Source organism: Calidris pugnax, unplaced genomic scaffold (assembly GCF_001431845.1).
Source record: "Calidris pugnax isolate Ruff unplaced genomic scaffold, ASM143184v1 scaffold89, whole genome shotgun sequence".
NCBI classification, from domain to species: Eukaryota; Metazoa; Chordata; class Aves; order Charadriiformes; family Scolopacidae; genus Calidris; species Calidris pugnax.
The window spans coordinates 425,803-447,076 of record NW_015090865.1 but is presented as its reverse complement, the minus strand read 5'-3'; the positions used below and the strand labels follow the sequence as shown (position 1 = coordinate 447,076).

Genomic DNA, 21,274 nt, shown 5'->3' with positions numbered 1-21,274 from the left:
ACACCAATCCACTAACTTTTAAAAAAAAAAAAAACAAAAACCAAAGCTGATGCTTGCAATGGTGCACGTATAACACTGACAATTTAAAGATATTAAAAAAAAAGGCTACCCGGAAGCATATAAGGAGACCATCATTAACAGGATCAGAACTGAAAGGGTCATTAGGCAAAACATAGCAAGGCAAATAATATACTCTACTTTACCAAGTTGCCATTTCTTTGAACACATGGTCTCCATCATCCAGATGGGTAACGCTGGTTCAAGCATAGCGATCGCCATGTTTGCAAAGCAGATTGATCCTTGGAGAAAGAAGGGGAGGGGAGAAAAAAAACAAAGATTGATCCTTGGAGAAAGAAGGGGAGGGGGGAAAAAAACCCACAATTATTTCTTTTGACTATGAACAAAAAAACATGCAAAAAACAGATGCTTTTGCATAAAACATTGCACTTCTTTACAGTCCTATTTTTCACGTATCAGATGTTGATTAATGTTAAAAAGAACAGAATGTAAAATCACTGAAGACAAACTTTATATATACTTCTATTCTCCTAGAAAATCTACAATAAAGGTTAAGCTATTTCATAATGTGAAAGTCTGCAGTGAGCTTGATGACATTTAGAAAGTTCATGAGGTTTGACAGTTGTACAAATGATTAACTAAAACCACAATATTTTGGTCTTTATCTAGTCTCCTGGGGCAAGACCGGAGCCCCACTGTGTAAGAGGCACAGGCTCTGACCCTCTGCCTCCGTCACCTGAGACTGACTATAATGAGATGTGGAGGTCTCGATCCTAAAAATACCAAGAGACAACCACTGAGCTGTCTGTCCCTATAAAAGGGAATTTTGTGCCGAGCTCCCATCGCTGGCAGCCAGGAATCCAGGCAGCAAAGCATGAGTCTGGCTGAGCTTGCCCAGCCCTATGAATTTCAAATCCTTCCAAATCTCTTTTGAGTTTCTGGACCTTCAGTCCCCCAGTTTGGAAGGACAACAAGCGGTGGGAGTGCTGGTTCAGTCCTGCCCACCAGCTCAGCTCTGCCCTGCTCCACCGCCTGCGGGTCCAGGCTCCACTGGGCTTGTGTCACGTCCGTCTGTCCTTGGTAGTGCATTTCAGCTTTAGCAGGGGGATTATTAAACCCTGTGGTACTGCTTTGGATTCGAGATGTCTTTCCCACTTACTCAAAACTCCCCGAGACAGTCAAAGCCTGATGCAAGGCAATGGGACATGTCTCCTCTGCTAATCCCTCACAAAATGGCTTTAAAGAGAGTTTGGAAATCACTGCTAGAAGTAACAGCCTCAACTTTGTGTTACCACTTTTCTTTTCTTCCTAATATTTATAATCTCTGAAATTTAAGAACATCTTCTAGACTCTTACAGTCATTTACCATCCAAATTTTACATTTGAAAAAAAAAAAGACCAGCCAACCTTCATTTGTCTGAGGTCAGAGAAACATTATTTCTCCTGGAACAAGTTCCTCGTCGTGCAGTTCAAAACGAAATGAGCACTGATGCCATTCTTTGCTCAAACCTGTCAGAATGTGTTAGTCTGTGCACCCACGATTCCTAAAATGAACTCTCAGGCCAGATGGCTCACTCCCTTCCCAGGGCAAGGAGCAACCGGGCAGTGCTGCTTTACCCTACGGACAAAAGGTTAGATCTGAAGCCAACCTTTCCACTCTGGTGCAAGCTCCTGCTAGTGTAGAGTCATGAGGAGCCCCAGTGGAACACCTTGGGGCTGCCCTCTCCCAAGCAAAAGAAATCAGCCACACTCCAGCAGCTTTCTTGGTGCTGGAAAAACATTTCAAGCCACACAAAGTGCAGGCAGAGGAAGCAGGGCCATTCTAACAGAGATGACTTAAATAGCAAAAGTCTTATTCTACACTTAACAAACTTCACAAAGAAATGAGAAGCAGGCGTGCATGGGTGTGTGGCATCTACTTCTCATGAGGTCAGGAAGCATCACCAGACCTGACCAAAGCACCCCTGTACATGGTGACAAAGGTACTTCAGATCTTGAGGACATACCCCAAAAGAAAAGTGAGAGCCTGAGCTGGGACTCTGCAAACTCAGGGCAAAGTCCAAGAGAGATCGTGCTACCTTAGCAAAGCTTCCCCAAAAGAAGATAAATTTTTTTTTTCCTCTGTCTTGCATGGAGCTGACCTCACTTTAGAGGACCACGTCTCAAGGGCATAAATCCTATATTGTCTCTTGTTTAAATGTCCTGTGTTGGCCAGAAGGTGTGAAATTGCAACCCTCCAGCCAGACCCATCTCCACAGCTGAGAACCCACTCGGCTTTTGGCAGAGTGCCATAGACATCATTAGTATTTTTCTCTGAAAAAGCAGGTATGCAGTGAAAAGCTGTCCCATACCTTCTCAAGAACCCACATGATCATGATGATGTCTGTCTCAACTCTGGTTTTTGGATCTGATAGTTTAAACCAAATCGCCTGTCAATGCAGCTTTGTCACCTGGTAGCACATACAGTTGCTTTGGTCCCTGTCAGTGAGGTCTGGCTGCAAGAATGACATTGACTTCATTCACTGAGCTCCTCTAGGAGTGATGAAAAGCGTCAATAATGTTTCTTTAACCTAAGCCAGTGAGTACTGGTGCCACTGACCTTTAAGCATCACCTCTGACACAATGCACACAGGAGGCAGAGTCTGTGTTTGCTCGAATTTCCTCTCCCTGCAGAGGTTTTCATGTGAGTTTGCCATATCTGGTCCTGTCCCTCTGATACCCTCATCTTTGTGACCTCCCCACCTGGACTGGTGAGTGGATGTTCAACAGGAACGGCCAAAGAGCATCCTGCAGTAGCTCTAGCTGGCACTGGAGGGGACCAGGCAGTTGGCCTGGCCATAGGGACTGTGACACACCACAAGTGAACGAGAGCTCTGGCCTCTGGTCTGTTCTGACAGACGATGCTATTAGCTCACAGGCAACACGGGTCATCAAGGGAAAACATCACAGAGAGAGAGGAACATCATGCTCGAGTTCAAGACGTCTTGCCTTAAAGACTAATATTGTGCTATAGATAAGCCAAATTGGTCAGAAAGGGCTTGTACTTTGAGAACACAAACAATTATGACTCAAGTGTATGACGCACACTCAGGAGACTTGAATCTGAATTTATACCGTGAAATTAGTGTACCTAAATCGGGAGTGCAAGAAACACTTAAACTGTTAGTCCATTTGCAGTGTGCCTACAAAGGCCCTGGGTTTTACTTGTGGTTAACAAATCAGCCCACTAGAGATGCAGTCAATTTTTTAATGAGGTCATTAACTGGTTTAAAAGCCATTCAAAACCTCTGATCTCCCTCAGCAGTGCAAAACCAATGGTACTTTTAGCCTTCTCTCTAATCATTGTATCTGAACATCATACACATCGTGGGACATTTACATTTGCAGAATCCTTGTGAAGCAGAAGACATAGTATCCTGGCTTAGATGTGGAGAAATGGGACACAGTTCCTTGACTGGTTGCCTCAAGGTCTCAGAGCATGGAGCTAACTCTGCTGTCCCAACCACTCTGCTGTCCCAACCAACCGCTTACCCACCCTTCCCCGTTAACATCAGGAACAGAAGTTCCCATCTTAGAAAAAAGAGCAAGCAAAACACCAAACTCCTTGTGGTGTGGGAGAGCCAACGAAACTTTCAGACCCTTTCCTCTGTAAAAAGCAACAACTTCCCAACTGAAGCACTTAACACTTGAACATTGTATTCCAGCAAGAAGTCTGCATTTGGACTTCTGCGCACCAGTAAGCCAGATAAAAGGCTGAATTTATTGTTGGTATCTGGCATTCAGCTCTGAAAAAAGAAACAGCAAACTCAAAAAATGCCTGGAAGTATCGCTTCCTTGGACAAACAGGTTAGAATTAAGGAATAAAACTGTAAAAATTACAATCTCTTTTCAACGTTCATAAAATATCTGAAAAGGGCCGGCCTTAATTACAGACTTCAGAATAAACATTTGACGAAACACTGCAAAAAGGTAAACTTCCCTTGAGACAGAAAGACTCAGTAGAAAAATGATACGTTTAATACCAAACGTCATTCACCATTCAACCCTGAAACACAACCCATGCTCTAGAGAACAAACTCACTCCCTCTTCAAACAGAAACTAAGTTGAGTGTTATTCCCTACATCTGCAACGTACTGGCAAGCCCTCCCTCCCAAAGCCTGGGAGAAAGCTTCCTGGCCACATCTCATTGCCTTAGCAAGTAACCACAAGCCCTTAGTGTCCTCTCAGCTGGAAAGACACATACATTTCAAACTTTCTGCCTGTTCTATTTCTACTGGTATATTCATCCTGTGTGACCAACAGATGTTTGTTTTTTTTTCTTTGAGTTTTATGTTAATGAAAATGACAATATCGTCAAACCAGCTCAGCCTGAGGCATTCCGGAATGCCAGGTACAGCATCAGCAGAGAGTTTAAAGAAAAACAAAACAAAACAGAACAAAAAGGATCTGGTACCTGCTGCAATGATGATATACGGGTCCTTCAAAAGCGTCAGCAACGGTGTCCCCTTCTGACTCTATGAAACAAAAGCTTGGGATTAGGAAAAGCAAAGTGTCATCCATTGCCCGGGGTGTTTTACGTTAATACTTACTTCTGCTTGTGCTCTGGATGGCTGCAGAACAAATAATTGAATAGCTGTGAAAAGAAATCAATACTGTAACATTTCTTCAAGAAGGGGGTTAGATGGTAAGAATACAAAAGGGATGTGCTACGTGGAGATATTGACTCTTCGAATTTACTGACCTCCATCTAACAGAGCTAGTGCTGCCAGCACCAGGAAAGGAGAACTCTTCCCCACAAACTCATACATGACGCTCCCAAAAGGTGGGCCAACTGCCAGGGAGAAAGAAAGGACAGAGTTGTGAAGCCACATCTCTGAGCAACCATGTTCTGCAAGCATTTGGGCATCCTTCTCTTGGCACTCAGTGACCAAAAAGCTCTTTAAAAAACAAAACAAAACAAAACAAACAAAAAACCAAACCCCCAAAAACCCCTAAACACAAAGCTCACTGATCATGACAATAACTGCATTCTTCACTCCCCAAAATACTCTTCCACGTAAACGAAACCCAAACATCTCATGTGTATCTGTGTAAGAAGATAGTTAACGTGCACCATGAGTCTAATCTGGAGATGACACGGTAACATTGCACTAGATGAACCTCTCCTGGTGCTCTCATGGCTCACAAGCACAGGGTCTGGGGAAGGCTGGGGGGTGGTTTCTCTCACCAGCAGAGCCCCCGTCTCACTGACCTAATACTCCCATGGCAAGGCCTCCCAGTGCAATTCCCATTGCGTTGCCTCTCTCTTCATCGTCTGTATACACGCTGGCAAGCATACCCATCCCTAAAAGAAAAAATAAAAAGAATTAAGACTTTAAAAAAAAAAAAAGAGCACAGCACAAAATTAGGCAGCTGTGTACTATAGTTTAAGGTCATAATTTCATTTGCCAGCCCTTATTTAACATTATACACACATGACAGCAGGTATCTCTCTATATACGAATACAAATACATATATGTATGTGTGTGTAGATCCCCTCCACATGGAGGGGCTACAGGAGAGATGGGGAGGGACTCCTGATTAGGGACTCTAATGATAGGATTAAGATAACGGTTTTAAATTGAAAGAGGGGAGATTAAATTAGATATTAGGAAGAATTTTTTTCTGTGAGGGTGGTGAGATGTTGACCCAGGTTGCCCAGAGAAGCTGTGGCTGCCCCATCCCTGGAGGGGTTCAAGGCCAGGCTGGATGGGGCTTGGAGCAACCTGGTCTGGTGGGGCAGGGGGGTTGGGACTGGGTGATCTTTACAGTCCTTTCCAACATAACCATCCTATGATTCTATGTGATAATAGTCTTGCAATATGAAAAAGAACCACAATGATAAAGAAAATAAACTGGTTTTCATGTTCTCTCAACTACAGGAATTAGGAATTAGGCATGTTCTTCTGAGAACATGCTTATCAAGTATACATGAGGAATGATAGATACAAAGCTGATCCAGCCTTCAGGAAGGGGGTGGACTAGATGATCTCTTGGCTTTTTCTGCTCTATTTTATAGGTTGTCTGCAAAAAAAAAAAAGTCACATACTCTCCTAAGAGCTGTATCTCAAGGTGCACAATTCCACAGGGACTGAGTTAAAGGTGAACAATAATTTTGATTCCGATATGTCTTCCCTTTGAAAAGCTTGACTTGTATCCTTAACTGGTACAAGGAGAAGGGATGGATTTTCTTGTCTTAACCCATCCTGCTTGTCTTTGCCTTCCCCATCCCTGGCTCCTCATCCCAGCCCCTGCCTGTTCCCTTAGTCACATCCCCACTCCTTTCACTGCTCATCCAGGCTTAAATCTCTCTGCTTAACTGGTGCTTGTTGAGCAGCTTCAAACCCATCTTCAGCATAAGGTGCTTCTTGCTCCTGCCTTGAACTCCAGTATGGGGTGTTGCATCTCCCCAGCTGCCCCAAGCAGCACTACCCAGATGTGGGCTGGAGTAAAATCCCTGCAAAAGGAACCTAGGAGGAATCCAGCTGCCAAATTCTTGTTAATTTTCTACAGAGTGTACGTGAACCCTGCTTATAGACTAGTCCAACCTGGACGGGGGAACTTGCCTGAGGAAGCCAAAAGACACATTCTTGACAAAACACTGTATTCGCCTCCCTTCCTGAGCCAAATTCATATTTCTGCATCACGGGAAGCTTTTCCAATAGAAGACTGTGAAACGTTCTAACATGAACAAAATATATTTTCTCCTGTCTCAGTCATGGTTGAATAATTTGGGCTAAAAACCCTTACCCCTTTTCATCTACTAATTTGAAAATTATAACCTTGCATTGCAAATCTGGTACAGGGAAACTGAGTCCAAACCAGCAGATGGCATGGTAAGTCCTTGAAAACAAGATTTTGTAACAGAAATTTCAGTAGGAGACAGAGCTGCTATCCCTTCGACAATAAGTATCAACATAAGTTCCCAATGACCTTTAAAATGGCTAAAAATTAATTTAAAGCGTTGAAGACACAGATGCAGAAATCCCAGGGAGAGTGCAGTTCATTTAGTGTTCTACCTTACTGCAACCCAAATATCAAGGAAGTCTGAAAAGACATTTGCCTTTGAGCTACTTGATATGAAAGGGGCAGAAGAACCATGAAATAGATTTAATTAAATATTTTTGCATTAATTATTGAAACTGCAGACAAAACACAATTTAGAAAGTGACTAAAAGCGACAGAACAAGCGATCTATACTTTATCATCTCTTCTCTTACCTGCCACTGAAGAGCAAGAGGAACCCACTCCTTGAAGGGACCTGGCAATAAACAGTAAAGTGTAGCTTCCAGAGAAAGCAAACACTGCAGAAAAAAACAGAGGTGAATTTTTAAAATTAGGTTAACCCTAACTAGGTTAAAAAGTTAGATTTCTTGAAACTATAACAAAAACTTCATACAATTTAGTCAAGCGTTTACAGTGACTTGTGTCACTTTCAATGCTAACTGCATTATTTTCTCTTATTGCATTTAGATGTGTCAGTGTTGAATTGCTCCCAGGTGTCTAAGCCTCCTGGTAACAGAGAATGCAAGCTCACAAGGGGTTTTAACTAATTACTTAGGATGTGATTACATCCTGCTCTGATTCAGATGCACACAGAAGGAGTTAGAAGACCATTCCTCCCACTGCTTCATTTAAGGCTGCCCAGCCTGAAGCTCCAGGTATTTGGGGAAAGTGGGATTTAACACACACACACACCTACCTGTGTGCACACACTGATGTTTCCTCCAGTAAGTACATGGATGGAGAGAGGATTTTACCCTGGGGTTGCCAGCTCTGCAAGGGCTGAGGGTGCAGGGGAGCCATCTTCACCCATTCAAGGGCTGTAGCAAGCTCCTGATCCCCCCAACAGCCAACCACCAGAGAAATTGCACCTGAGAAGGTGCCTCTCTATCTCTCCCCAAGAGGTGTCACCCTGGGCTCCACTCTGCCTTTTTGGGAACAGAGCCCCTGTTCATCAGTCCAACTAAATTCCCCATTCACTATACTGGAAAGTAGGAGTGCCCCAGAAACCCAAGCCCATCTCTGCTTGTAGAGCCTCTGTCCAGGTCAGTATCAGTAAATCTACAGTAAGATTTTTAAAACTTTTTAAAGCTCATATTTGTTGGCCACCTAAGGAATTTTGCCAGGCAGCTTCTAGCTGGGGGAAGCTTTTACATACCAACTAAACCCAAGATCTCCATGTACTTCTCCCCCCTGCCCTGTGGCATTGTGCCTCTCAGGCTTTTCACCATCTCATACAAAAATCCCTACCCATGCAGAGAGAGAAAAATTATGAAAAATAAAGGGAGGAAATATGACAGCAAGTCAACAGTACTCACCTCTGCCATGAATTAGGCTTATTATTGTTACCTCCATCCCAACCAAAATTCGTCTAATGTGTTCCTAATATGCAGAGTTGTCAGTGACTCTAAGATTCTAAGTGCTGTTCTCCAGCACTTCAGTCTCCTTGATGATACACTTTTAAGCTTGTTACTCCTCCTCTTATGTACAGTGGCCATGGAAAACTGTTCCCTTCCTTTTTGTCATGGACTCTGGTACGGATTTTGTCATAGACTCTTTCCACCTGGACTGCCCTTTTAAGTGCCATGCCAAAACTGAACATTAAGCAGCAGCTGAAGCCTTATCAATGCCATTAGAGCAGACAAATTATCTCAGCTGACTTGCAGGCAGTGCTCCTGTTTGCACATCCCCCAGCGATGTTTAGCAACGCTATGATACTGTTGACTCGTATTCTGCTCGTGAGCCACTGCAGCCTCATGATCCCTCTGATAAGCCCCCACAACAGCTACTTGTCAAGGACCTTGCAAAATAGCCCTCCCATGGCTATCAGTTTAAAACTGAGCACCACTTCAGATTACAAGAACCTGAGAAAAAGATTCAACTAAGAGGCACGCTGAGGTGGGATGGAAGGTGGTGGACTCCTTAGAGTATACTCGTAAGAGCACACTTGTCAAACCCCACCAGTACCACCAGCCATATGGTGCAGCCACTCTCACATTTTCCTTGGAAATCAGGCCCTCTACATCAACACGAAGAATTCCTACTGATAATTATTATGGATAATTCATTTAAAAGTTGCACCTGGGCCAGACCAAATAAGATGTGGACACTTACTGATTGTTGACACAAACATGATGCAGAAGCCAGCAAACAGTGGAATCTGGTAGCCTATTCTGGAAAAAAAAAAATGAACAGCCACATTTATGGGATTGTTCCACTGATATTTTGAGTTCAACTTACGTGAGCGCACACACACTGAAAATCCCAATGTGTTGTACCTTGGTAGGCTTTGAACTACGTATTGTAGACCACATGATCAAACTTGTCCATGTTACAAATGCCTTTTCACCTTGCACAGCAGACTTTGTATCTGAAATCCCTGGAAGAAATCCTTCTCTCATTAGAATCAGATTATCCTGTTCTTGTTCCACCACAGTTGTTCCTAATAAAGCCCCTCTGGGCCTCCATGGGGTTACCAAGGATATGAGAATGGAAGATTTGTCTGAGCATGCTGAGCTTTGAAATACCCCAGTAGTGTCTCAATGCTCATCTGTTTCCACCCTCATGAGACAATGACTATAATGAGACATGGTCAAACCAATAGCTTTTTTACTGGAAAAATTTGTCACCCTCTTTGTTGGGAGTTCTGCCTCAGCCAGGAGCACTGGAAGAGTCCCAAAGAGCCCAAGAATAATATTTTTGCTTTCCATGGATTTAGGAGAAAAATGGAGCTGATCAGAGCTTTCTTCATCAGCCTGCTTCTTCATTAGGACTCTAAATAGCCTGTAGAAATGCCTGGTTCCTATAAGAATTTTCAAGTTTCCAGGAAATAAAGAATATTCTGTCTGGAAAGCAAATGCATTTTTTGAGCAGATAAAACTGAAATTTCAAGGAAAAAATTCAAAATATACTATTTTTCACACCATTAAAAATCTACCCTAGAATCAAAACCACTACCCAGGTAGCTCTTAGGACAAGCTGTATATTCTATTTCACACACTTTTTTCACGGCTTCCTTTTTTTTGTAGGAATGTGCACCTCAAATGTGGTTGCAAAGACATTATTTAATGGACAAATTCTTCAATGATGGATGATGTTTTTCAAAGGGGCACTGATTGACTTCAACTTCCAATGTCCAATTTGACAGTATTGGGCATTTATATTGGCAGCATTGGCTTAAGTAGGTCAATCAAATAATGGAAGAATCTATAATTCCTTTTTATTTTTAATAATAACAATCCTGACATAGGTAAACCAACCTAATTATTCTGAGCTCTTTTTTTTAATTAATATAATTTTTATACAAGTAAGGATCATTGATAATGGAAAACTCTCTGAAGTCAGTGACTCTAAGATTCTAAGTGCTGTTCTCCAGCACTTCAGTCTCCTTGATGATACACTTTTAAGCTTGTTACTCCTCCTCTTATGTACAGTGGCCATGGAAAACTGTTCCCTTCCTTTTTGTCATGGACTCTGGTACGGATTTTGTCATAGACTCTTTCCACCTGGACTGCCCTTTTAAGTGCCATGCCAAAACTGAACATAAAGCAGCAGCTGAAGCCTTATCAATGCCATTAGAGCAGACAAATTATCTCAGCTGACTTGCAGGCAGTGCTCCTGTTTGCACATCCCCCAGCGATGTTTAGCAACGCTATGATACTGTTGACTCGTATTCTGCTCGTGAGCCACTGCAGCCTCATGATCCCTCTGATAAGCCCCCACAACAGCTACTTGTCAAGGACCTTGCAAAATAGCCCTCCCATGGCTATCAGTTTAAAACTGAGCACCACTTCAGATTACAAGAACCTGAGAAAAAGATTCAACTAAGAGGCACGCTGAGGTGGGATGGAAGGTGGTGGACTCCTTAGAGTATACTCGTAAGAGCACACTTGTCAAACCCCACCAGTACCACCAGCCATATGGTGCAGCCACTCTCACATTTTCCTTGGAAATCAGGCCCTCTACATCAACACGAAGAATTCCTACTGATAATTATTATGGATAATTCATTTAAAAGTTGCACCTGGGCCAGACCAAATAAGATGTGGACACTTACTGATTGTTGACACAAACATGATGCAGAAGCCAGCAAACAGTGGAATCTGGTAACCTATTCTGGAAAAAAAAAAAATGAACAGCCACATTTATGGGATTGTTCCACTGATATTTTGAGTTCAACTTACGTGAGCGCACACACACTGAAAATCCCAACATGTTGTACCTTGGTAGGCTTTGAACTACGTATTGTAGACCACATGATCAAACTTGTCCATGTTACAAATGCCTTTTCACCTTGCACAGCAGACTTTGTATCTGAAATCCATTGATAATGGAAAACTCTCTGAAATGCAGGGCTCGATGTTCATTATATGTCTCATCATAGTATTTATTTGAATTTTGTTAATTTTGTTTTATCACATATACCTTTTCTTCCACAGAGGAATTAATCATTTCAGAACTAGACTTGGTGTGGGCACAGCTAGTGCTGTGCAAAGTCTGCACTGCCAGTGATCCATCATACAAGACCGTGCAAAGGTATACAGGTCAGCACGTGACATGCATCTGCCTGGAATTTAATAGGTCATTATAATCCTCTGGAAAGCTAAAAATTGCCTGGAGCTTCACCCACAATTTGGAGATGCCCGATTCTGGTGGGCTGCCCCTGCACAAGACTGCTGAACCTCTACAGGTCGTGGTTGCTCTTTCTCAGGGCACAGTCTTACCCACATCCAGCTGACGTATCATTTCAGAACTAGACTTGGTGTGGGCACAGCTAGTGCTGTGCAAAGTCTGCACTGCCAGTGATCCATCATACAAGACCGTGCAAAGGTATACAGGTCAGCACGTGACATGCATCTGCCTGGAATTTAATAGGTCATTATAATCCTCTGGAAAGCTAAAAATTGCCTGGAGCTTCACCCACAATTTGGAGATGCCCGATTCTGGTGGGCTGCCCCTGCACAAGACTGCTGAACCTCTACAGGTCGTGGTTGCTCTTTCTCAGGGCACAGTCTTACCCACATCCAGCTGACGTTTGGTTAGATATGCAGATTGTCTTTTCCTGCATAATCTTAGCAAACCCTGCCTCCTCCTGAAATAGCAGCACTAATTAGTCGGCAGTTGTGCCCCCACAAAGGTCTAATCTGCAGCTGCATTCCCTGGTGTGTCCAACAGATATTGGAGAGCACAGACCGAGAGGTATTGCTGAACAGTTACACTATATAACATAAATAATCACAAGAAAGAGAGGCCCTACGTGTAACAGACAGCTATTCAGTGATCCATGAATGGTCCTGGGCCATTCATCTTCTTGCCATGCGAAACCTGAGAACATACAGTTCCTACTTCTCAGTCATGACATGACATGCCCCATCACACTTATCTCCACATTTTGTTCCTCTGCATGCGTGCAACAGAAAATAATATTATAGCCTGTCTTGTCTCTTCTTTTTCCTCATTACCACACTCAAGCACGTCATCTTCTTGGGCACTCCTTTCAAAACCCTCCAAGAGAACCTGCAGCAGAGGGTGGCATGTTTCACTGAGGCTACCTGCAGATAAAACTGCTTCCTGCAAGTATTCCTGACCTCTGAAAAAGCCAAAGTCATTAGATGAAGGAGGAAAAGGAAAGGCTGCCACTGATGGAGAATGCCTAAATTAGTCTGTTTCAGAGCTGCATTGACCCCAGATTGAAGGACTGTTTGGAAGTCTATTATGCCCATTAATAAGGTTACCATGCAATAAGACAACCAATTGATGGGTCCTGTGCAGCAGTAAAACAAAAGTTACACTGACCAGGTTAGCAGCTGTGGGTGATTAGAGCCTAATTATCCATTCACTACAGTGCTGCAAATCCCATTTTCAAACCTGTCACCGCACAGCTACACCAGTACCACCATGAGCACCCCTTGTTACATCTGTCCTGGTGGGCAGTCTGGCTGTCATCTTCACTGCCAGTGAAGACTGGGGAGGATGTATGGCAAGAAGAGTATTTTCCTAGAAGTTGTGAACCAATGAATTGTTGAATGTCTATGAAGGTAGAGAAGAACCTGCAGGGACAGGGAGTGCGGTCCCTGCAATCTCCACCTCCACGCTCATGGTCCTAGCCACTGTCTCTCTCATGCAAAGTCACTCAAAGCTGTAGCCAGAATGGTGTAAAAATGATGAAAATATCTGCTCGTTTTTGAATGACTTTTAAGACCAATATGAATAAAGGGAGGGAGAGATGTAGCAAAGGAGACATTCATTGGCTCTGGTGGATTGTGGGGCTAGCACAGCTGGGCTCACAGCCTCCTTCATAGAGCTCAGTGTGAATTTGAAAAACATAATGGAGAAAACCAGTTTATTACAGAGGACACAACGGCCTTTCGCCTATTCTCTTCATTGGAAAGGGTTAGGCAGAGCCTTCAGTTTTTAGCAGAACTCACTTCTTGAATGAAACTGATTTTGAAGTTTATTTTAAAAGCCTACACCTCCAGGAGTTATTAAAAAAAAAAAAAAGGGAAAAACAGCATACAAAACTTCTAGAAAACCTAAAATAAAGGAATAATTGGCACAGACTCTTATGAATAGAACATCTTGTTGTATCCTGTACAAACTCGGACACTCAAAGCCAATACTGGAAACCAGTAACTCCATGCTTGATTAAAAATCTAAACCACTCCTGAACAACTATACTTGATTGAAAATAAGAACCATGAACACAGTGTGTTATCTATTTGAAAAAGAAACTTACTGGGCATCTTAACAGACCGTGCACACTAATCTTGAACTACGTAGCCAATTCTCCTTAAGCTGTAATATTTTGCTGAAATTTTGAAAAAATTGATAACGGTAGTAACAATTATCACTAAACAGTTCATCAGTGGTAAGGAAGAGTCTTTATAACGATAACTCAGTTTCTGTTTCATTTATAATGATTATGATTTCCACATTGTTTTTTACTGATCATGTACATGTTGTTATTAAGAAATGTCAACATTAGGGTTTGGGGTTTTTTTTTCCGATGACTTCTACAGTTAACTGATAGATGTGTTAACTGATAGTTCCCACTAAGCATTTCTCAGAAGAAAGGCAGATCCCTGGTAGCAAGATACAAAGAACGCATTAAAAAAAAAAACAACAAAACACCAGTAATCCTTAAATCTAATTTAGGGCCACTTTGTCACTAAGGCACTCGCTTCTGCTGTACGAGACAAGAGTCTGTTGCACAGGATGCTGGGGTGATGTGCTCTTTGCTTTTCCTCTCCCACTCGTTGGGCATCTGAGCTCTCAAACCTGCCCCTGTAGGTGCAGTCACACTCTCAGTCCCCTGCAAAAAACCCCATGGGATGTTTCCAGGAGGAAACCTCAGCTCATGGTGCTGGTGTTCACGCTGGTGTGTTGCCAGTCCTGCTCCTAAGAGAGAAAGGAGATACTACAGGAACATCTACAGCCCCAGTGCCAAACCTAAGGATGTACCACCTAAATCCCTGCAGCCAACTCCAGGGGGAAGGTGTTGCCCCCCTGCCTTGGCACTGGCAGCACCAGGCTCCAGCAGGGACACGTGCCCTCTTACTTAGGCAGATGTCTACCAAAGGAAGAGCTGAGATGGTATCTACAGCACAACGTAACCGTGCTATTGAAAAAAGCCATTTACAACATGCAGCATATTATTGCCTTTCTCATGATTTGACAGGTTGGGAAATGGTGGTGGTAACCAAAGGAAGAGCTGAGATGGTATCTACAGCATGATGTAACCGTGCTATTGAAAAAGCCATCGTCAACGTGGAGCATATTGTTGCCTCTCTCATGATTTGGCAGGTTGGGAAATGGTGGCGGTAACAGAGAAAAGTAAATATCAATAGGGCAGTAATTTAAACAATTAGGAAAATCTAGACTAATACTTAAAGAGCTATTCTGAAAATATTTTTTGATGTTAAGTTGCTTCGCCTGTAGATGAGCTATCATATCCTCACGAAACAGAAAATCCAGGTAACAACACAAATCTGTTCACCTCCTCAACTTGCAGCAATATTTGTGGAAAAATAATTTTGCCACGACATACTTCTGTCTGTGTAGGCGGGATGCAGCAGGGGATAAGGTGAAATGAGAGGGGAATGAAACCATTTCATTTAAAGCTTTTGTGTTTAGATCAGTTCCACAGATTCAATACAGGTTTTGAATTCATAACCCTGTGCATCAAACCATCACTTAGCCCCCAGTAGGTTACTATCAGATTGAAATTAAACACTCAGATAATACACATAAGCTATAAAATCTAAGAAAAGTAGTTCTGGCTTCAAAACCCGAAATACAAAGCATTAAAAGGTGTTGGTTGTTTTGGTTATTGCCACATATGGCAACCATTGACTGCTTAAACAAAACTGGTTTACAAGGACAAATTTCTGAAGCATATTTTCTCAATGGAAAATTTATTCTTTATAAAAACAGCCTAATTAAGAAATATGAAAATTAGTGACCTGACTAAATACAATTTGGAGTTTATTTCTTGGAGAAATTGATCTCATATTTGGTCTGGGAGGACTGCAGCTGCTTCTGTGGGGAAAAGTTACACAAAAAGCTAATAATAAAATTAAATTAATAATTAACATCAGAAATTTAAATTATAAATAATTTTTAGTCTCCATGATAAGCATGAGTAATGCTCAGATTTTTGGGGGAGGGGTTATAAGTGATGGATATTGGTGCTCAAACCCTTGATCCTGGCTCAAATAGATTTTCTATAACATATATTTAACAAAATGTTTAAATGGTATCATATCTTTGTGAGAATTTAGAAAGAAAAATTTGAAGGCTGGGCTAAATCACATACTGATGGAAACCTGTGATCCACTGAACTCAGTGATGAACATGGCATCAACAAAGTTTGATACTTGCTCATTTTTCACTGAAGTCCACATGAATTTCCCACCAATTCTTGCCTCAAAAGACTCTGAATCATTGAATACCAAACAGCACTAAGGGCTGCAAGAGCAAGGGAGGGACCTGAACCCTGCCCACAGCTTCAACATCACATTTGCCTAATGTAGGTGTAACAGATACTTCATCAATTCACAGTGCTTTATAAATACTGAGCTGTATCATCTTTTGGCTCCATGTAGCTGTATTGAAGATATTTCAGTGCCATTTCAGAAAAAGTTTCTAGGAACCAGGAAAGGAGCTGAAGGAAAAGTGTAGGATATTGAAAGTAATAAATGGCTCATGTGCAGTTCACCAGTTTATTTTAGGAAGGGTGTAGGCATTTAGAAGACGGGTTCCTCAAACATATTTCACTGGAATATTTCTCCAGATAAAGTGAAACGGCCAGTAAGTCAGGGCCACAACAGAATTAAAAATACTTGTTTTGATACACTAGTCCAGACTAAAACATCAATAGAAACTCCTACCTGAGTAACGTAGCAGAAATAACATACCTGTTTGTCAGTGGCCCTATGAAGGGGTTAGTGATTAGCTGCACCGTTGCTTTTGAAGCAAACAAGAGACCAACTTGAACATTTTCATTCAGCAGGTCCTTATCTTCCTTGGGGCAATCAGACGGGGAAGGAGTCACATTTACTATCATTTGTTCTGTCTGAGTGTGATGCAGCTCTCTGGGTCCTGTCTTATCAGATTCATTTCCAGTAACCATCGTGGAGTTGTCGTAGTAGGAGAAGATGCTCTGAAAATTGTCCATCGTTGTTGAGACTACGTTGGGCTTAGTAGTCTGGATTTGTGTGGCATTTTTCTCATGTTTGATGCTGTAAAGGTAACTGGGAATTATTGGCACTGGAAAAACAAATAGAATAATATTGGCATCTTACTGTCAGGTTATTTACAAATGGAATCACCAAATTTTCTTGTTTGTTTTGCCATTTATTAGGAAATACAAGGCTTTCCTACAGAGAACATCAGCGAGGATTTTGCATGGCAGAAGCACAGAACTAAATTAGAAGTTTGCTCATGGGAAAAAACACACCCATAACTCAGAAGTGCAATTTAAACCAAAAAAAGGTTCTTTTACATTAGTCTTTATTTTTTGTCACTTTTCATAAGTATAAGATTTTCTACACAGGTATCTTTCAGAAAGCAAAACATAAGTATCAAAACCCATGTCTGAAGAGTCTCTTTGTTGCACATAACTGCAAAAGTCCATTTATCAGATTGTGGAAACATGAAAGACGAGAAAAGCATGTAGTAAAATACATTTCTAAAATAAATCATAAAATATTGATAAGTAACAACCACAAGAAGGAAAAACCCACAACACTTGTATACTAAGTAGTCAGAACTAAGGTGTTGATGCCCACTCCCAAGAAATTCAGGAGTCTGATTCAGAAGGGGATGCTGCAGCACCATCCAAGAGTTGGCTCTGCACAGCCCAATTCACCTCCAAGAGAAGCATGTGCATTCACGTGTGTGCCCCTGTGCATCCATGAACCACTAGTTTCTCTGAATGTTTTTCTTTAAATTCATATAAACGTTTGAATACAAGGACTTCTAAAACCACCAGTGAAAAATGTGCCAAGTATTTTGATTCCTAAATCTTGACATATGCCACTGAAGCCAGTAAAAGTTGCATCTTTGACTTATTATGTTATTATTATACTTATTATTTTGTTAAACCAACTCATAGAAGTGCTTTTCTTAAAACCCAGTTAGATAGCTTTCTTGTTAACCTATCATTTTAAGACAAATGTGGGGGAAAGAGAAACTATCGCAAGGAAACAGGCATCTCTAACGTTATCTAGCCTGTTGTTTCAGTTGCATGACCACAGGAGAAAAAAAAAAGAAAAACGATGATGAGCTAAAAATACTGTTATCTGTCGTTCTGTGAAGCATTAACGGCGTTTAGCGGGGAAAAGAAAAAAAAGGAATTATGAAGACGCTTTGATACCATTCCTTATCCTGCAATTAACATAGAAATAAAGCAAGACTTTGGTGTGTATGGCAGCGTGCTTGCAATGCCTAGAATATCATTAAAAGCAACAATTAAAAAAAAATAAAAATCAGTGCTTTAACATGTTGGGTTGGAGAGCATTAATCACGCATTCGGGGAGTACATCTGTCACTGGGGATTATTTCTGGCATAAACCGAGAAGGGAAAAGGAAAACAAAAACCAAACAAAACACCAAAAAACCACCCCAAAAGCACCCCAAAAGCTGTTGTACCTACCGACAACCGTCAGCAGCATGTTGTCCAGCAGCAAGGCGATGAAGACGATGAGGAGGATGAGTTTCCTGGACTGGCGGCTCTCCCGGAGCCAGCGGAGGAGGCTGAGCTCGCCCCAAGCCATGCTCCCCGGCCCCGCACCGCCTCCCGCTGCCGAGAGACACAAAGGCCATTAGGGGGGCGAGCGGGGGGACGAGGAGGGGAGCCCCCCCACCCCCTCCCCGCAAAACTCCCCCGCAACCCCGCTCCGCGCATCCATCCCCCCGGGGAGCGCACCCCGCTCCCGGCGCAGGTCCCCCGTCCAACCGCACGCTGAGAGCCGGCAGGGCAGGAGGAGGAGGAGGAAGAAGAGGAGGAGGAAGAAGAGGAGGAGGAAGAAGAGGAGGAGGAAGAAGAGGAGGCGGCACCTCTGGTCCCCGTGTGAGCCCAGGGAGCGCTGGCGCAGGGCGGGGGGACTCCCCTCCTTTCCCCTGCGGGGCGAGCAGAGCTGCGGGCGGGGCTACCGCATTTGGCGTGGCCACCAAAATTGTGCCCAAAGAGGCTACAGGTGTGGGGAGGGGGAAGTCAGGGCTCGTCCGCTCAAAGAGGCGGGCAGTGTGCCCCATCGGCCAGCCAAAGCCAATCCGTGCCACTGATGGATTCTTTTTCCTGAAATGAGGAATTTGCACCCTTTGGGGTTTAAATCGCTCGTTTTTCTTGTCTGCACAGAAGTCTGAGCGTTGTACCCAGCCTGGGGCGTGTGTTCATCATCAGTAGGGATTTTTCTTTTCAATCTATGTTAGAAAAGGGATTTGCTGTGCATTGAACTGAGCAAGAAACACGTTTTAACAAAGATTTTTTGTATGTGTAATGTCTTTCATATGACATAATACACCACCCAATACCGAACTCTTCTTCGCTTCACTCTCTTCCCTCAGCTTCACTTTTGGCAAAGCCCACGGAATGTGAGGGAAGTCTCTTAAAGAGTTTAATGGTCCCAGAGCCAAACATCAGACAGAAGCTGATGGCAGCATCGCTATGCAAATCGTTCATGTCTTTAACTCCACTCCCTGCTGTGTATATTAACCAGTTTAGTGGTGCTCGTTTTCAGTGCGACGTGATTTCATTACTAATGCAGGTTTCCTCTGGAGCAGCGTCTGAACTTACGCTGGTGCTTCTGTAGCAGCACCCGTTTCATGCTGTAAACACTCAGTTTCAGGAATAACGGAAGATAATTACACTGTGGAATTTGGCTAATGTGCGTAACAGTAGAAGATCAATGTTTATGGTCTAAATTGCTCTCTTAGGTCCTAACCCATCTCTGGGTGAAGTTTAACAGGCCGTGGGAATGGGAGTAAATTTTCAGTACAGTGTGTTATTGGCTACACACAGATTTTTCTAAAAATAATGAAAAGAAGGAGAGGATATGCTGATAGCACCTATCTCTTTTGTTTGCATGTAGGTAGTTTTGATTTTGTTTGACATGTCTGCCACGTATTGCTTTTATGTGGAACCTGTCATATTGGTACATGGCAAATATCACCCAAGGCTATTAATAAGCTGTTGATTCTTGAATGATGGCTTGTAAACAGTTTGTCTTTCCCTTTTTTTTTTTGACCAGCAACTTCAGGAGTGGGGCACATACATGTTTGAAGTTAAATTTCCAAAACAGAGCTTCTGCTTCTGTGCTCAGAGGAAATAGGAAAAAATTATGATCTACAAGACTGGACTAGGGAGAAATGTTTTGTCTTCGAAGTACCGGATAGATCCTGAAGGCATTTCTGCAGTAAGTTACATCCTTGAGTTGAGAATTTGTGTGGAGTGCAGTAGGAGAAGGAGAATACTGGCTCTGGTTAGCAGCAGAAGCACCATTAATATGGGAATGGGCATGTCAGTGAAATGTCAATAGCAATATTCTACCAGGAAAACACAGGTCTGGATGTTCTGTGTCCCCAGCAGTTCACTGGAGAGTTAACTGACAGCAGTGCTGCTGTTGCTGTCACCTGCCAGAAAGCAGATGTGGAGAGAAACAAGATGCTTTTCCAGCCATTTCTGATGAGGGGCGTGACTGCAAAAGCAACTTCTCTCTCTGTATCACCTCCGTGACAAGGTGAACCTCCCACCCCCCTGCCTCCCCTCCCAGTCTTTATTCTAGAGTTTTTCTCCTCTTCATCCACCTATTGCTGTGGTGCTGATACTCACACTGACAGCATCTGGCCACTTCGCTTTGATGGACTTTAAATCACTCCTCTTTCCTGCTCTGCCTCCCACCCCCCTGCCTCCCCTCCCAGTTCTTTATTCTGGAGTATTTCTCCTCTTTTCAGTGAAATGTCAATAGCAATATTCTACCAGGAAAACACAGGTCTGGATGTTCTGTGTCCCCAGCAGTTCACTGGAGAGTTAACTGACAGCAGTGCTGCTGTTGCTGTCACCTGCCAGAAAGCAGATGTGGAGAGAAACAAGATGCTTTTCCAGCCATTTCTGATGAGGGACGTGACTGCAAAAGCAACTTCTCTCTCTGTATCACCTCCGTGACAAGGTGAACCTCCCACCCCCCTGCCTCCCCTCCCAGTCTTTATTCTAGAGTTTTTCTCCTCTTCATCCACCTATTGCTGTGGTGCTGATACTCACACTGACAGCATCTGGCCACTTCGCTTTGATGGACTTTAAATCACTCCTCTTTCCTGCTCTCCTAGTTCCTCTTGCCCTCAGCCAATTGATTGATTGACAAACAATGTTAAAATAGATATGCAAAACCACGCCTGCACTGTTAGCCTGGATAAGAATGAGAGTATTTGAATACATTTATTTGCATGTAAAGGTGCCTAATCGTGCACAGGTACTATTGATTTACAAATCTGGCTGATTGATTAAATTGTGATTGCCTCTGGGAAGTGAGCAGGTCAGGTACCTGCTAGGTTTGCTGCTCTGCAGGTGTGAACCATATTCAGGCAAATAATGATCCCCCCCACTAACATTTATTTATCTTTAATTGATGATTTTGCATCTACCAAAGAACAAGTGGAAATGAAATAGGAGCACAGCCAAATCAGCAACTACTTTTGGAAAGCTGTTGATGATT

General features: G+C 42.8%; 1 protein-coding gene across 3 annotated transcripts in view; it reads right to left on the bottom strand.

The window, feature by feature from the left end:
• SLC18A2 (solute carrier family 18 (vesicular monoamine transporter), member 2) overlaps nucleotides 1-18,731 on the bottom strand; it is a 37,901-nt gene extending 19,170 nt beyond the window's left edge. The window contains exons 1-9 of one of the 3 annotated variants that reach the window (XM_014945224.1): nucleotides 18,621-18,731; nucleotides 18,217-18,363; nucleotides 16,478-16,829; nucleotides 11,119-11,177; nucleotides 7,280-7,363; nucleotides 5,271-5,363; nucleotides 4,761-4,850; nucleotides 4,609-4,652; nucleotides 4,473-4,533 (exon numbers count right to left, since the gene is read on the bottom strand). In XM_014945224.1, coding sequence (XP_014800710.1) covers nucleotides 4,473-4,533; nucleotides 4,609-4,652; nucleotides 4,761-4,850; nucleotides 5,271-5,363; nucleotides 7,280-7,363; nucleotides 11,119-11,177; nucleotides 16,478-16,829; nucleotides 18,217-18,337 — 904 coding nt within the window. In that variant the 5' untranslated portion in view covers nucleotides 18,338-18,363; nucleotides 18,621-18,731. Of the gene's footprint in view, nucleotides 1-4,472; nucleotides 4,534-4,608; nucleotides 4,653-4,760; nucleotides 4,851-5,270; nucleotides 5,364-7,279; nucleotides 7,364-9,176; nucleotides 9,236-11,118; nucleotides 11,178-16,477; nucleotides 16,830-18,216; nucleotides 18,364-18,489; nucleotides 18,537-18,620 lie in introns of those variants that run through there. The other 2 variants (XM_014945226.1, XM_014945225.1) reach the window with 2 other exon arrangements.
• Between the last annotated feature and the right edge of the window lie 2,543 nt (nucleotides 18,732-21,274).